This window comes from Pongo abelii, chromosome 6 (assembly GCF_028885655.2).
Source record: "Pongo abelii isolate AG06213 chromosome 6, NHGRI_mPonAbe1-v2.0_pri, whole genome shotgun sequence".
NCBI classification, from domain to species: Eukaryota; Metazoa; Chordata; class Mammalia; order Primates; family Hominidae; genus Pongo; species Pongo abelii.
The window spans coordinates 83073508-83092063 of NC_071991.2; the positions used below are offsets into that span (position 1 = coordinate 83073508).

An 18556-nucleotide genomic window follows, 5' to 3' on the forward strand; every position below is an offset into this window, starting at 1 on the left:
GCCCCTGCTCAACCCCTTCCCTCATTTTCCCTTTATAAAATGCCCAGTCACCATTGTATAAATCAAAGTTGAATCAGTTCACACTGGACTCTTTTCCCTATTACAATAATATCTTCTGATTAAAACCTGTCCTCAACACTTTAACTAGTATCTGGCTTTATCTTTGACATCATATATGCTCTGTTGGCAAGGCTGTGATGCAACAGGCACTCTCATACATTGCTGATGCAAAATAGTACAATCCCAAGGAGAGGAATTTGTCACGATCTAGCAAAACCTACGTGTGTATTTTTTCTTCAACCTAGCAATTCTACTTCTAGGAATTTATACTGAAGGTATACCTCAAACAATGTGAAAATACATATGCACCATGTTATTTATTAAAGGATTATTTGTAATTGGAAAACACTGAAATATATTTAAATGTCCAAACACAGGAGATTGGTAGAACATTATTCATACATACAAAAGAGTACTTTGCAGCTGTGAAAAACAATTTTGGGTAATTTCTCACATTTACTTTTATAATCGCTACCCTTACAATGAGCCAGTCTTAATGTTTTCCCTTGGTGATATGGTTTGGTTGTGTCTGTCCCCACCCAAATCTCACCTTGAATTGTAATAATCCCTATGTGTCAAGGGCGGGGAGGTTTTCCCCATACTGTTCTTGTGAGAGTGACTAAGTCTCATGAGATCTGATGGCTTTATAAGTGAGAGTTCCTCTGCACAAGCCCTCTTGCCAGCACCAGGTAAGATGAGACTTTACTCCTCATTTGCCTCCCGCCATGACTGTAAGGCCTCCCCAGTCATGTGGAACTGTGAGTCAATTAAACCTCTTTCATTTATAAATGACCCAGTCTTGGATGTGCCTTTATTAGCAGTGTGAGAACAGACTATACACTTAGTTTATTTTTAGCACATAATTATACCTGACATACCTCTTATACCATACACATATGACGAAAGCCAATACTAATGCACAGGGTCAGGAAAAGACTAAAAACCTTTTCCAAGAACAAGGCAAAGCAAAAATCCCAAAAAGTTCTGGGCTGCAACTCAGCAATCATACACCCGAATAAAGGTACTCCTCTACAAGTCAGTAGTTCTAACTTTTATTAGCCCAACTTTGCATAAATGTACATATTATGCAAACAAATTTAATCTAAGTATAGTTCAACATTCTTTCTGGTAGATAAGAGAAAGGCAGTGTTAGTCATATTATTTTCCCAAAGAAAAATTATGACTGTACAAATAATTGTGTTATAATTAATTTCTATTATACTTGTCACAGTTTAACAAACCAGAAAATTAAAACTTAGACCTACTATCTTCTATTCTCCACCCAACCACTGTCCAGCTCATTATATGCCTATTTATTTGAAAAAAAAAAAAAAAGAGGTCCTTCATTACGTTACCTCTTGAGGATTTGCTGAAATTTAATGGGTTTGGATGAGATATACACACACAGATGTTTATGTGAATCTTTTTTTCATAAAAAGTTAAAGTTACTTAGTGAAGCTATAGCAAGCCTTTCTTCTCACTGAACTGATTCAAGTGTAAATAATCCAGAGATCTAGCTAAACCACTGCACATACGTAAACGTCTCCCAAAAGAACCCAAATTTATTATCTTCAAATATATTCACGTGTACAAACATAAGACTATGACATACGCAGCACCAGCAAACAAGATGATTCTTGCCTAAGTTCATATTCTAAAACAGGAACAAATGTAAAGACCATTTTATTAAATACATATACAATAAATAGTTTAAGGAAAAAAGGTAAGGTGGGGTAGATTTAAAAAAAAAACAACAACAACAATGTTTTCAATAAATTTAAGCCCAGCTATGTTAATCTCTGAAGGTTATACTGGCAATAAGTTAAAAGTTACTTCATTTTAAAATTGAGCCCCTTTCCATTATGCCATGCAACCAACTGGTGTCAATTCTCACAGTGACAAATGCTTCTCATCCTTTTAACATCATTTAACTAAAATCATTTGCAACTAGTATTTTCTACTTTATAAAAATCACCTCCAAATTTCAAATAGAGAATTTTATTACAAAGACATGAATGAATCATAACCAAAGAGACTCAATGAAGCCAGAGAATAAGCAAATAATTACACAGGTAATCAAAAAATAAAAGGCAGGCTAAGAAGACGAACCTGAGTGTTCCACCCAAACATCAATTCTTCACATCTGCAGGGCATAATGGAAAGAGACCTAAATTAAGAATTGGAATCCCTGGATTCCAGCTGACACTAGTTCCACAATTTACCAGTCACATGCCTTAGATAATAAACCACTCTGGTTCTCAGTTTCACCTTTCATAAATGTGTTAGAGATACCTGTATCTTCCTATTTCATCACTGGTTGAAGTCATTCATTTATTACTAAATACCTAACACTGAAACTCAGTTCAGGTTAAGGGAAGACTCATTTGGCATAATACTAGGAATATCATAGCAGAGGAGCACCATATTATAATCCCAGTTCTATGTTCACATCACATATGGAAAACAGCAATGAAAGTATTGATTGAATCAATTTACAAAATATTCACATAGTAAGACACCCCCCCAAGAGCTAAGTAACATACCTTGAAATTTTTTTTAAGAATAGATAAGAAATCGAAATTTAATTACCAAATCTTTCTCTGTGTTCCAAAACTATTTTCCACAGATACTCTTCAACTGAAAGCTAGTAGCTTCAATTTATTTAGCAAAGATTGTAAAGTGAGGGGAAAAGATAAAATAGGCATATAATCTTTGGGAAATATCCCAAGAAATACACAGAAAAAAAAGGAAATTTTAAGCATCCTAATTTTTAAAAAAATCCATAAACTCTATAACAGAGACAACATACATGTCTAATAAATTTGGCGATCATAAAAGGTAAACAAATATCCTAGGAGGAAGGATTTGGAGAAGATGAACAAACTGGATGTTCCATGCAAGAAGCTCACAGCATTTCCACTATGCTTCACATTCAAACACCACAATTCACTCCTTAATCCAATTTTGATTAACACTTTCACAAAATCCACAAATCTGATTTCCCATCTCTTATCACTGTCAGTTCAGAGTAACACTTGGCACCTTCCATTTCTTCTATTAACCATCTCAACAAACCTGCCTGGTTAAAATAAAAATGATGAAACTAGCTTATCAAAACCAGCAACATCTCTGTCTTCATTATAAAATATAAGTTGAGGCCATTTTCAAAGAACAGTGTATATCCAGAAATTAATATAAGCAGCCTTTATAAGTTTGAAGGACACAATAAAAGAATGTCATCTTCTGAAAGTTATTTAAATGCAAAGTAAAGTAGTAAATATGGGAGGAAAAGCTGCTAGTTAGTCTTTTGCTTTTTACTCTATAATTTACTTTAATACTCATAAGAAATCTCTATTACTAAATCCCTACAAAAATTTCAAAGTAATGCTTTTTATATTAGAGCATCAAAATGAAAAATCTTAGGGATGGTTGTAATGAATTATTTTGTTCTTTTTCCACGTTTTGATTTAGCACTCTTATCACATCCTAACAAACATAAAGGGAACAGATGTTTTGGCATCCTCACAGAGATCCAAAATTCCCAGTGCCTCCACCCCCCAAAACACACACACAGTGATAGATGGATTTCAAAAAACAACAAAGCGTTGGTTATCAGTATCTTTAGATGAATGCTGTTGGTACTATGAGCTCACATCATCAGAAGCTGCTGGGGAGAATCCTGCTTATCTGAGTGGCTTCTGAAAATATGCTGCTGGTCAAAACAGCACCAGGCCCAGGGAGTTGAAAACATCTTTGGGGGTAACTCTGGACCTGAGGAAGTGTCTGAGCCAGTACCTAATATTTAATTACTCCAATATCTAATTACTTCTGTGAGGGCCTAGCTGTATGAAATATGATTATCTTAAGAAGTTTCCAACCACTGGAAACCAGAGAGGTAGTACTGCATAGTGGAAAGAGCACTGAACTAGATGAAACATGTTTGGGCTTGGAGCCCAACTTCGCAACTTACTTGATCATGACTCCTGCATAGCAATTCATGTATCTAAACCCCAAGGGTTAAAGCAAATCTCCTAGAGTCCCTCTGAAGCTTTAAAAGCTATGAGTCTCCATAGACAAAAATATGCATATGCTTTTAGCAAAACTTTCCTTGCAACTCACTGGATTCATTCATGATTTAAAAACAAATATAATCGGGGAGAAAAACACTCATTCTCATCTACCAGGCATTTTATCATTAAAGCTAAATATGTATATACACATAAGACATGTAATATGTATGATATAAATAATCCCAACTTGGAATTAAGTAACTAGCACCCGTTAAATTGTGAAATAAAAAGTTCTTTAGTTGGCAGGTTATTCTAATTGCTGTTAAATGGCCTTAATCAAATAGACAGCTCAATATTAGAAAACAAGCAAAGCATGTATAATCAGAATATATAATTATCTTTCAAAGTTTCAAGTGATAAGATGCTATTAACCCTCACGCTGCCTGAGATCCCACAAAAAAAGGCAGTATTTAAATATAAAAACACTATCAAATAATCAGGTGTTTGGGAGGTTTCAAATATGGTTTCCTGTTGGGCAAGGTGGCGCAAAAATGGTTTCCTACTAGTAAATTATTTTTTCTTTCTGCTGGAAGCTGTGTGCCACCATATAAAGATAGGTTGGCTCTTTTTTATCTCCAATCCAATCCCCCTCCCTAAAAAAATCACCCAGCAGTCTAAATTACATTGATAATGTTAAGAGTTCTTAGACATGAACAATATAGAGGCCTTGCCAGACCTGGAACACCCCTCCACTTCCAGCCAAGACAGTAACACTAGTTATTCAGATAAATGGTTACCCAAAGCATGTGCTCCATAGGCACTCATTATTCCCTGGGTGCATTAGAAACAACCAAACCACCATACTGAAAAATCTGGTTAAACCAAGCCAGACAATCTACTGTTCCTTTCACCTGCCCTGTGCTTTCCCTACTCTCATCGCATTGCTCATGATATTTCCTTTCCATTACTGGACACACACTGTTCCTGTTGTGCCTGTTGAAATCTAAGACCCAACTTTTTCCTCCCTTGCAAACCTTAAAGAGATATTTTGACCCCTTGGATACTTTATGCCATTTGACCTTTTCTTACTCTACCTCTGATCATAATTAATGTGACCTTAACTAGATTATCACTTTAAAGTCTTATTTGTCCTTGCTGATCTGAACTGATGACTGATTAAGAAAACTGACGATTGAGTAAGAAAAGCTCAGTAGGCCAGGCGCGGTGGCTCACACCTATAATCCCAGCACTTTGGGAGGCCAAGGCGGGTGGATCACCTGAAGTCAGGATTTCGAGACCAGCCTGACCAACATGGTGAAACCCCGTCTCTACTCAAAATACAAAAATTAGCCGGGTGTGGTGGTGGGAGCCTGTAATCCCAACTACTTGGGAGGCTGAGGCAGGAGGATCACTTGAACCTGTTGAACCCAGGAGGCAGAGGTTGCAATGAGCCAAGATCACGCCATTGCACTCCAGCCCAGGCAACAGAGGGAAACTCTGCCTCAAAAAAAAAAACAAAAAAAAAAAAAAAACAAAGAAAAAAGAAAAGCTCAGTAATGACAAGGGAACTGATTTACACTTAACAAGTTATAGTGCTAAGAATATGAAGTCTGTGTCTTCTACCAGCATCCAGGAAATAGTAACAGGCTAGCTTACTAATTTGCAAGTAGAATAAAATTTCAGACTCTTCACAATTTTTGATGATCCAGAGAGAAAATGGCAGGAAAAAAAGGAAGAAACAAATAAACTTTCCTTACCTACGTTTTGGTCATTAAGTTTTAATTTTAAAAATTATCAAAACCTACTTAATTTAGAAATCATTACATAAAACTGTGTACTACAAAATTAGCTAGGCACTCCATATATGTGATAAGAATAAATCTGACAGCTGAATTCTTAGTTCATTCTGAAACTGACCTGAGCAAACCAAGTAAATGATATATTCTTTGAAGTGAAAAGGTTTCTCTCTTCAACCAAATATTCAAATTTGTAGCATTCAGCAAGAAAGGTCTACTCACCTATCCAACCACATCAAGCAAATTAACCTCAACAATCAATGAAATGTCGTTTAACCTCCTTACCATCCGAAACATGCCTGAGTGATATGCAACACAAATTATTTTTGATATGCTACCTCTGGCATCTGATAATTATGGTATTAAATAAAAGATAATCAGCATTCATGTGCTCAGGGAAAGGGATAAATGCAGACTCTGCTGATCAGGAGTGTAAATTGAAATACCATTTTTTATAGGGCAATTTAGGAAAGACAAACCAAAAGCCTTTAAAATGTAAAGCTTTGACAGACAATGCAATTTCATTTCTCATGATTTATCCTAAAGAAATAAAGATGTACACAAAGATTTAGCTTTAAGAATATTTACTACAGTGCTGTTCATAATGACAAAAGCTGGAAATATCCAAGAACAGGAAAGCAGTTAATTAATCCACAGCATCTCTTACAGTGAAATACCGTTTGGTCATTAAAAATTATGCAAGTAGCATATTTACTGAAATGGAAAATTTTTTTTTTTTTTTTTTTTTTTTGAGACGGAGTCTTGCTCTGTCCCCCAGGCTGGAGTGCAGTGATGCAATCTCGGCTCACGGCAAGCTCCGCCTCCCGGGTTCATGCCATTCTCCTGCCTAAGCCTCCCCAGTAGCTGGGACTACAGGTGCCCGCCACCACGCCCAGCTAATTTTTTGTATTTTTAGTAGAGACAGGGTTTCACCATGTTAGCCAGGATGGTCTCGATCTCCTGACCTCGTGATCCGCCCGCCTCGGCCTCCCAAAGTGCTGGGATTACAGGCATGAGCCACCGCGCCTGGCCGGAAAAATTGTTTATAATGTAGAAAGTGGGAAAAAAGTTATAAAACAGTTTGTGCGGCTACTTTTAAAAGCTATCAGCTTATATACACATTAAAAGAACCAGCTCTGCATGCAGACATATGCAATTTTTACTTTCTTCTCTTTGCTTGTGTCTTTTCCTACAATTAATGTTTTAGTTGTATAATTTAAAATATGCATATTTTTAAGAGAATGTACATTAATGATTGCTTAATTTGAGCCACCATTTATATAACTTATATTATGTCTAGCCCTATAAAGACTGTGAGTAACATAAAGACATACAAATAACATACCAGTTTAAGAAGTCGGAAAACAGAAAAGGGATAAGGAGGCAGCAGTTAATTCTATAGAGAACCCAAAACAAAATGGGTACTAAACATGAACATTAACTTTAGCATTAACTTCCTGCAGCTTATCATCCATAGTAAAGAGAGTCAATACACTCTCACAGTATCCGATGACAGAAAATATTAATTCTTCACAAAAATCCTGAGGATTTAGGAACAGAAACATGTTTTCACTCAAAAGAAGAATCTGTCTTTGGGGTTTTATACTAATAACAAAATAAACTGTTATCTTCTACAGGGACCTTACTAAAGATATTGGTTGACTCCCAAAAAATTGACATGATTATAATTCGTATCAAAAAATATTATTTTTAAGAATGAAACTTTAAAAGCCTATAAGAACGAAACATTAGATCAATATTATAGTTTGTCTATGATGTACTAATATAAAGCACCTGTAAAAGTACATGGCTCAGAGAAGGTGCTCAGTGTTGGTTTTCTTTCCCTCTCACTTAACCTAAACAGACTCCAATTGTGTCAACACCACACCAATTGGAGACAAATATGGCAATCCAATTACTAAGGAAACACCTCCAATGTGCCAGACACTATGAAAACACATAATGAAATAATTTCAAAAGTTTTTCTAACAGAAACATTTTCCCCCAAATAATATATGAGTGTGTATGTATATATGTATACATATAGAGAGAGAGTATATTTTTACATAGCATATATTTTTACCACATTATGAAATTCATCATAAAAACAGAACTCAAAGCTCATTAAGATCATTTGGAAATGAACAATTTTAAAAATAGTTGAGAAAACTTCAGGCAGCCTAGCCAACTCTATTATCCTAAAATTAATCAATAACATCCTAATTAGCATCTTGAAATAAGCTCCCCAGGAAAACCCATCAGCCTGCCAAAGTAATGTTATTTTTGAAAAGGAAAAAAAAAATCCTTATGAATACTTCATAAACTTTCAAATAAACCACAAAGGGTTTCTCTACAAAGGTGCTACATTAAAAGCTTCCAAATGTTGTCTATAAATCTCTCCGCAAATTGGTGTAAATATGTAGGGTACATCAAAATGTAAATGCAATCACAAACAAGGCTTAATTTTTTAAGTAAATAAGAGTACTACTATGAGCCCTTTATACTTTCCCTTTCCAGAAATGAAGTATGATGAATTTTCATTTGGAAATCTTGCTGCTAAGTTTTAGCAATTTATTTGGGTTTCAAAATAATGTATCCACTTTTTAAAAAAAAGAACCTAAACAGCTAGTGTAAAAGCAGTAAACCAATACATCAAGAAAAGCAGAGAAAACAGACTGAAAGACAACCAATAAAAACTATGCATCTAATTAAACCACTCTAAAAACATGTTTAGTAAAGAAAAAAAAGTACATTCAACTGCAAAATGATTTCAAAAAGCTCAAAACCAACTAAACTTTTAAACTCAGAGCAATGGTGAATAGAAACAAATGGCAGAAAATTGATTGGGAAAGGATACTGCTGGCCTTAAGAACTTGAGGTTCTGTATATCAGAGTAAATAAAAATGGAACGCTAATTTCATCTCAGATTTCCAAGAGGTTTTTTTTTTCTTTTTTTTTAATTAGTTCAATTTCACTGTAGCTCATTTAGGCTGATATCTAAGAATGGTTTAATATGATACTGTGCATAAAGCAAGCAGATGATTATCTCTTTTCATTTCCACTCTCTTTCCATTTAAAGGAAGCACAATTATTCCCTGTTCACAGGAACTCAATCTCCCTCTTACTCTGTACCATTCATCTTAATTTTCAATGTTATTTTTAAGCTCTATGTATGATTAAACACATCCTTCAAAACATTGCTACTGTACAGAGGATATAAACTGCCAAAATGCCTAGACTCTTTCTTCTCATTTCATGTCAGTCAACACCCTGCACATGTTTTAAGGACTCTCCTGCTTCTTGCTCACCTGATGCCCCACTGCCACATTTGCTCTCACACAAGTATATCTTCGATAATTATTATCAGTTATTTTTAATCAGAGGCTAAAATGATCCCCCACTGCCACACATTGAAAAATAAGCAGCTTACATTCTAATACAAGGTTCCTTCATGAATTATCTCTCTTGCCTGAGTTATGCCAGAGCCTTGTTATTTTTTCTCACCAGGAAAATGTACTTAGATTTCCTTTCATCAGCTTCTTTATTCAGCTCCTCTATCTTTCCTCTCCTTAGCTAACCACTATATTTTACAGAACTCAGTTACTAAAAGTTAACAACTTTTCATCAAACTAAGTAATAAATAAGCAGAACTAGAAACAATTTCTTCCAAATCTTACCTGATTTAACCATCAAATATGACTCAATATTATAAAATAAATTAACAGGTTACAAAAAGGTTTCTGCACTCATATCTGCCTGTAGCAGCACTGACCAGGAGCCTTGGGGGTAATTTCTAGGAGGCCTGGGATGATTTCTAAACTTCTTTAATTTTTTTATTGAGAATAGCCAAAGAAAATGGGTTACCTTGATATGCATCACAATCTTCACCTTATTATGTTAACTCCTCTCTTAAAAAGAAATTCCTCCATGAAGCCATCGCTAATATTTGCTATTATTCTCACCAATTCGAACCAAAGCTACTTCAACTAATGTTTTAAGCACAGCTTGAATACATACCAAAAATGTACAACTGTGTTAGATGAATAATAATATATGTGCCTGCTGTTATGTTTTCTATGACTACACTTCGAAATATTAATAAATGATTGGTTTCCTTAATTTAATTATAGATATACATATATGTGTGTGTGTATATATATGTACATACATATGTACATATATGTGTGTATATATGTGTGTATATATGTGTGTATATATATGTGTATATATATGTACATATATATATATCACCTACTATCACACATATATGGATAATTTTATAATAAAGTACCAGAAGTTTCTTCGGGATAATTTTAACAAGTATTTACTAAAGATGAAATTAAGGATAAGCTATTTATTATCTTATAATTTAAATATATACACAACTACTTCAAAAGATTATTTTACACTCAGCTTTTTTTTTTTTTTTTTTTTTGAGACAGAGTCTGTCGCCCAGGCTGGAGTGCAGTGGCGTGATCTCAGCCCACTGCAACCTCCACCTCCCTGGTTCAAGCAATTCTCCTGCTTCAGCCTTCCCAGTAGCAGGGATTACAGGCATGCGCCACTACACCCAGCTAATTTTTTTTTTTTGTATTTTTAGTAGATGCAGGGTTTTGCCATGTTGTCCAGGCTGGTCTTGAACCCCTGGCCTCGGCCTCCCGAAGTGCCGGGATTAAAGGCATGAGCCACCATGCCCGGCCTACAGTCAGCTTCTTAAAAAAGTGAAAGAAACTCAGAAGAAACATAATGATAAACACCTTGAGCATAAATTTTTGTTCATAAAAATTTGTAAGCCAAGTATACCTTTCAGCTTTTTGTTATATAAATGCACAGAGGGGATTTCTCAAGAAGCATGAGCACAATTTATGTCTTTGACTTTTTTAAAAGCATATAAAAATGGTCAATAAAAGAAAGCAAAATATATACACACAAACACACACAACAGATTTAACCAAATTTAAAAAGATGAAAAGACAAAACTCTAATTTGTTTAAAATGTTTGGTTTAATTTTTAAGAGTTCTTTTCTGCTTTAACAAGAAAAAATTGCTAACATAATAAATTGCTTTACCATCTATTAGTGATAGCAACATTACAATAAAAAAATTAATAAAACTTATTAGAATAAAAAAGGTGATTGGGTAATTTTATAATACATACTATCAAAGTAAGAACATATATGAATACGAAAAATAACAATAAATAAAACATTTCAAAATTATTAATATTTACCAAATGATAGCTATACCTAAAACTGAACATTTAAAGACAAAATTATGCAACTACATCACACTTAAAGTTAGTAATAATCATAAAATCTGTAAAATAGTCCTCATGGTTTCTACAATCAGTTTAAAAAGATATTTTTAGCCGTATTAACATACATCCACTGTCGTTATTAACTTAATCTCTGATACATCATATATAATCACACCCTTCCAGGATACTTATTGTAGCTCAGGTAAGAAAATTTCTGTAGTACCCAACAGACATATAACCAGCAGGTTTGACAAAGAAATTCATTGAAGGATGAAGATTACTTATTTTTACACTAATTCCTGGACACAATTACAAAACAGAATAGATATCTACTTACTAGAAGTGTTATAATTTCCTGACTTGACATTAGAGAAAACTCAAGGATGTCTCCAGTGAGAGACATAGTGCATTCTTAGGCTAAAGAAAGAAATCATGGTAAACAATACCTCCACACGGTTAAATCAAGTGGTCAATCCTGTAATATCACCATATTCAGACTCTCAGCAGCATCTGACACAGGTTCCATTCTTCTTGAAATGCTTCCTTCTTCATGCTGTTGTAACACCACCATCTCCTAGTTTTGCTCCTACCCAGCTAGTTGCTCTAAGACTCTACTAGTCTCACTCCTCTATCTAACCCCTGAATGTCACAAGATCCAGGGCCCTCATGTCTTCTTTATTTATACCCTTTCACCTCAATCTTCTTACATGGTATTAGGGCTTTAAATACAAGTAGATGTTGATGACTCCTAAATTTACAAACTCAGCCCTGATCACTCTAGGTTCTTCTATGCAACTGCGTCCTCAACAAGTCCACTTGAATGTTTAATAGATACCAAACAGAGCTCATGATTTTTCACCAAAGTCCTGTTCCTTCCCAGTCTTCCGTATAAAAGCAAATGGCACTACCATTCTCCCAATTATTCATCATTCTCTTTTCCTCACAGTCTACATCAACTCCTCAGCAGGACTTACTTCTAAAACAGAACCCAAGTCAGTCCACTTCTCACCTGTTAGGTTATATTACCTAAAGACCTATGTTTCTTTAAAAAGAAAAAGAAAAAAAACAGTTACAGATGCTGACAAAGGCAGCATTCGTACACATGAAAAAACTGGTTGAAAATCTGTACAGAAAACCAGCAATGATGGTTGCTTAGAAGCCTACTGGATGCATTCATAAGAGATAATTCGGAGCCTGAGAGAGATGGGTAAAAGAAGCTATGAAATGGTAAAGAGTTGATTGAGAAGCAATCATGCTCCAATCTCAGTAACCTTTACCATTTGTGTGACTGAGTCCTCCAATTTCTCTATGAGGAAAAGAACAACTTGGGAGAAAAAAAAATTTTGGCAAAGATTTATTTTTATTTTAGTAGCATTTTCAAATAGGTAGGTACCAAGATAAAGGAAATATAAATTTAAAATCTAAAGGAGAGATATATGAATAGTAATTAAGTCACTACATACTGTACAGAGATCCTTATATTGCAGCTTTTGGAATTTTGTGTCTGTGTTTCCTGCACATAGTTCCACATAACCAAGAACAACTTGAAACACGGTGTTGTGAATGGCTTGGGTGAAGTGCATATGAAGTTGATCCATTGCTGTCTGTGGAAAGAAAAAACGCACAACATAATTTCACATTATTAAAACAAATAAATATCAACAAATTGAAAAAACCCAGGGAAACATCTTTTCAAATAATAATTACAACACAAAGATAATATTTTTCCCAGAATTATACCTGTAGAGTATATTATTTGCAAATAACCCTTCACATAACCAGATTATCAGAGCACTCAAAATAAATGTGACTCGTAAACACTGCTCTGTTGTTCTTTATTTATAACTGGTACTCATCTTGCTCTTTCTTAAATACGTTGTACACAACCATATCTCTAATTACCCTCTGCATCATTCTGCATGTATTCCTTCTTTTATATCATTCAGTACACTTCTCAATGGTAATCTTCTCAGGGAACCTTCCATGACTAGCCTATATGAATCAGTACTTTCTATCTCTGCATCCACATACTCTGATTTATATTTCTTTGTAACATTTGTTACTATCTGACATCATATTCATTTACAGGCATACCTCAAAAAGCAAATTTTTTTATTTCCCAGTGCATATAAAAGTTACATTTACACTGTACTATAGTCTATTTAAAGTGTGTAATAGCATTATGTCTTTAAAAAACAACATATAAAGCTTAATTTTAAAAAATTGCTAAAATTTAAAAAAATGCTAATAATCATCTGGGCCTTCAGTGATTCGATCTTTTTTCGGGTCGAGGGTCTTGCCTCAATGTTGACGGCTGCTGACTGATCAGGGTGCTGGTTGCTAAAGGCTGAAGTGGCTATGGCAATTTCTGAAAAGACAACAGTGAAGTTTCCTGCATTAGTTGACTCTTCTTTTCACAAAATATTTCTCTGTAGCATGCAATGCTGTTTGATAGCATTTTATCCACAGTAGAACTTCTTTCAAAACTACAGTCAATCCTCTCAGACCCTCCTGCTGCTTTATCAACTAAGTTTATGTAATATCCCAAATTATTTCTTGTTATTTCAACAATGTTCATGGCATCTTCACTAGTAGATTCTATCTCAAGAAACCACTGTCTTTGCTCATCCATAAGAAGCAACTCTTACATCCATTCAAGTTTTATCATAAGATTATAGCAATTCAGTCACATCTTCAGGCTCCACTTCTAATTCTACTTCTGTTGCTGTTTCTACCACATCTGCAGTGATTTCTTCCACTGAAGTTTTGAACCCCTCAAAGTCATCATGAAGGCTGGAATCAACTTCTTCCAAACTCCTGCTAATGTTGCTATTTTGCCCTCCTCTCATGAATCACGAATGTTCTTAATGGCACCTAGAATGGTGAATCCTTTATGGGAGGTTTTCAGTTGACTTTCCTGAGATCCAGCAGAGGAATCACAAATGTTCTTAATGGCATATGGTAAATCCAGAAGGTTTTCAATTTACTCTCCCCAGATCCATCAGAATAATCACTATCTATGGTACCTATAGCCTTATAAAATGTATTTCTTAAGTAGCATGACTTGAAAGCCAAAATTATTCCTTGATCCATGTGATGCAGAATGACTGTTATCAGGCATGAAAACAACATTCATCTTCTTGTATAACTCCATCAAAGTCATGGGGGACTAGGTACATTGTCAATGGACAGTGATATTTTGAAAGGGACATTTTTTTTCTGAGCAGGTGGTCTCAACAGTGGGCTTAACACATTCAGTAGGCCATGCTGTAATCGATGTGCTATCATCCAGGCTTTGCTACTCCACTTATAGAGCACAGGCAGAGTAGATTTAGCATAATTCTAAAGTGTCCTAGGATTTTCAGAATCATAAATGAGCACTGGCTACAACTTAAAGTCTCCACATGCCTTAGCCCCTAATAAGAGAGTCAACCTGTCCTTTGATGCTTTGAAGCCAGGCATTGACTTATTCTCTGTGCCTCTGAAAATCCTAGGTGCCATCTTCTTCTAATAGAAGGCTGTTCTGTGTACACTGAAAATCTGTCCTTTAGCATAGCCATCTTCACTAAGCTTAATAATTTCTAGCTTTTGATTTAAAGTGAGAGACATGAAGCCACTGTAGGTTTATTAATTGGCCTATTTTCAATACTGCTGTGTCTCAGAGAATAGAAACGTCCAAAAAGAGGGAGAGAAGGGGGAATGGCCAGTTGGTACAGTGGTCAGAACACACATATTTGTGAATTAAGTTCACCATTTTATATGGGCACAGTCCATGGATCACAAAACAATTACAATACTAACATGAAGCTCACTAAACACAGATCACCATCCCACATATAATAATGATGAAAAAGTTGGAAATACTGCAAGAATCATGAAAATCTGACACACAGATATGAAGTGCATGCATACTGTTGGAAAAATGACACTGACAGACTTGCTTGATGCAGGTTTGTCATAAACCTTTAATTTGTAAATAACACAGTATCTGAAAAGCACAATAAAGTGAAGTGTAATAAAAAGATGTATGCCAGTATCCCTCACTAAAAGGTAAGATACATAAAAGCCTATATCCAGACACCTGAAGCAATGCGCGTGGGAGGTACCAAAAATATTTATGGAATTTAAGACTTAATCTTATGAGGGAAATGAGAAGTTATAATCCTATTTTCAAAGATGTTTAAACATATCCCTCAAAATTGCTAAGTTCGTTCTTCTTAGATTTTTTTCTTGGGTATAGCTTAAGACAAGAAAATTAAATTACAATAAACAGTAAAATTTCTTTATTCAGATTTCAAAATGTAGAGTTTAAATTGTTTAGCAAAATCTTAAACTTCCTTCTAAAAGAGGGGACCATTTAAGGGAAGAAAACATTTACATCTATCACATTAAATGTTGTATAGGTAAACATATAATCCTATACAAACAAAAGATACAATTAACTTTCAAAACCACGGCACCTGTTTCAAGTTTTTCAAGGAAGCCCTTGAACAGTAAGAGTATGAAAAGCCACATATTATGAGAGAAGTTATGACATTTTGGGGATAAAAGGACCCTCTGAAATATCTGATAAATAAAATGGACTTGTTTTACAGATAAATGTACAAAATGTACAATGCTGACATATCATTTTGAGGGAGTCATGCTGGCCTGTCTAACAACACGTGAAGCTGCAAGTTAGGAAGTGCTGTTTCAGAACCAAGAGCTGAGTTAAAAGAGACTACATGTTGTCTCCCACTGAATTATCTTATAATATACTTATTGGAAAATCTACATAAAATTGTGAAAACATTAAACCTGACAAGTACTTCATAGTTCAAAACAAACTACTGTAATGTTTTAACCACATTACATACCCTCTGAGTCTACAAGAACAACCATTTTATCACTGTTAATTCAGAATAAAAATGTACTTCGTTAAATAAAACTTTTTAAGGACATGAGATTAACAATATTCAGACTTAATCATGAAGGACAACAAATTCCTGATTAAGGAAAAATCCAAACATCCTTTTGAAACAAACCTGTGTTTTTCCAAGAAGTCGATAAGCTTGTTGAACCTTGGTATAATGGTTAATGTCAAAATTCTTGCAGATTTTGGAAAGAGCTACGTCCAGCTGTTCCTATGTAAGTAAAAGAAGAAGCAACACATGGGTAAGGAATTCTGTTTTCAAGGCAATGAGAAGAAAACATTAAGACTAATTTCTCACTTTTAGTTAACATTTAAATACATTTACTATCATATCAGATTTAGAAGTCAAAAACAAATTTAAATAAAGTTATAAATTGCAATTGTAAATTTATTAGCAACTATAATCAAGTTTACCAAGATATTAACATGTGAATTTCTATGCCTTAAAACCCATGCCTAGTGTTTTACAGGAAACAAAATAATAGTTTAGTAATGAATCTTACTACTACTTAATGTTTCCTCAAGCATCTGCTAAAATCTTATATAAACTGAATTTGTGGGACTATTGGAGAACAATAAAACAATCTTTCTCTAATCAACGAAAAGGAATTCTCAACAAAACTATATTGAATTTAAAAGTATATTCCTCAAGGTTTAAGCTCTTATATCTAAATTACTATGCTTTATGGATTTCTATTTCAAGATTTTACTTTGAAATAAGAGTTTTTAATATAAATACAGAATAATATCTATTAAGAGTGAAGAAATACTGGGCTCTCAAAAGAAAGCCTTCATTAAAATATTCAGGGAATTGTTAACTTAAGCCACTCAAAGCAGTTGTTTCTGTGACTATCAAATAAACTGTCATTCTCACAATTATTTAATAGCAAATAATTGCATTTGTGGTCAAAAATTACTTTCTCAAAAGGTAATTTGAAAGTCCAATCTCAATTTTTATAAATACTCTTATCAGGAAAACAATAAAAGACTAGAAGAAACCAAATAATTCTTATTTATTAAAATGAACACCCTCCTTTGCAAAGATTGTCAAGGAAAGCGATGAATTTTGAATATATGTAACAGGCAAAACACGCTTCATGCTCACAATTACATATCTCTTCCTTTTTAGTTTCTACATTTTTGATGAACTATATGAGTATCATTATGAGGTTTAGGAATTTTGGAGGGTTTTCATCAGCCAATAATTACTTACAAGTAAATTAACTCACTATACTAAACAATAAAGTAACTGATAATTAAAATATAATTAATACATAGAAAGTATTTTGGCTATTATATAATTTATATGAGAACACACCTATGGCTAATAGTTCGGAAATTTTTCTTGGAAATGGCAATATTTTCAAATGCTGTTTTGAGATTCCATAATTTACAAGTAAATTTTTACACTAACTTGACCATAAATAGATATTCCAAATGAAAATCAAGAAATACAGTGATCTAGAGACATTGGTAATAACATAAAAGCCAAAACACAATGTTGCACCTAGGCTATTCAAAAACTTCTGAAAAGAAAAAGTCATTAAGGTTAGGATATAATCCTTCTTACCTCAATCTGTTCCAAAGTATCTTGCAGCTTTGAATTCAGTTCACTATTAAAAAAAAAACAGAGTTTTTTCCTATTTCTGAGACAAACTAAGTGCTAAATAAATACATACTAACTGAATAATTAATCCGTAAATTCAAAGATTAAGAGTATAGACCGTAAGACATGCTGCTGAATTCTACATATAGACAATGCAATAAGAAAAAGTACTAGAAGGGAGTAAGAGTCATTACCAGCAGCCAACAGGATTGTGTGAGTAGAAAGAAACAATCTATAGACAAAAATAAAAAAACTGAAGAATTAAAATTGATAACTTTTACATAAACAGTGTCTATATAAACAATGTTTGTGTGTTTAACAGCCAATTGAATATCCTCTTTCTCAGTGATCTGAAGACTTTTACCCTTTATTTTTATTCTATCTGTCTCAAGTGTATTGGTCATTCAGGAAATGCAAATTAATACTATAAAAACACTGTTACAAATGAAAAGAATGGCTAAAAATATTTTTAAAAAATTAAAAATGACACCACCAAATGTTGGCAAGGACGTTGAGAAAACAGAACCACTCATTTGATGCTAGAGGAAGGGGAAACTGATATAACCTCTCGGAAAACCCTAATATCTACTGAAACAACACACACTCTACCTCCCAGCAGGTCTAGTCCTGGATACATACCGAACAGAAAAGCACACAGAATCCTTGTAGCATTATTTTTAATAGGCAAAAACCTGAGGCAACACAATTGTCTAGAATAATTAGATAAGCAAAATGTGATAAATTCATACAATAAAATCCTACAGCAATTAAAATTTATGTGAACCCCAAAAACATGTTTGGCAAAAGAAGTCAGTAAAAAATAGTATATACTGTATGCTTCCATTTATTTAAAGTTCTAAACAAGCAAAACTAATTTTGGTGACAGAAGCCAGAACAGTGCTTACCTTAGAAGAA

At 34.1% G+C, this 18556-nt stretch overlaps 1 protein-coding gene across 3 annotated transcripts in view; it reads right to left on the minus strand.

Moving 5' to 3' along the window:
* Positions 1-18556, minus strand: part of VPS50 (VPS50 subunit of EARP/GARPII complex) — a 127877-nt gene that overhangs the window by 70174 nt on the left and 39147 nt on the right. For all 3 annotated transcript variants that reach the window (XM_024249845.3, XM_054559478.2, XM_063726081.1), the window contains 3 exons: positions 17606-17648; positions 16148-16246; positions 12587-12727 (listed from right to left, as the gene is read on the minus strand). In XM_024249845.3, coding sequence (XP_024105613.2) covers positions 12587-12727; positions 16148-16246; positions 17606-17648 — 283 coding nt within the window. The remainder of the gene's footprint in view (positions 1-12586; positions 12728-16147; positions 16247-17605; positions 17649-18556) is intronic.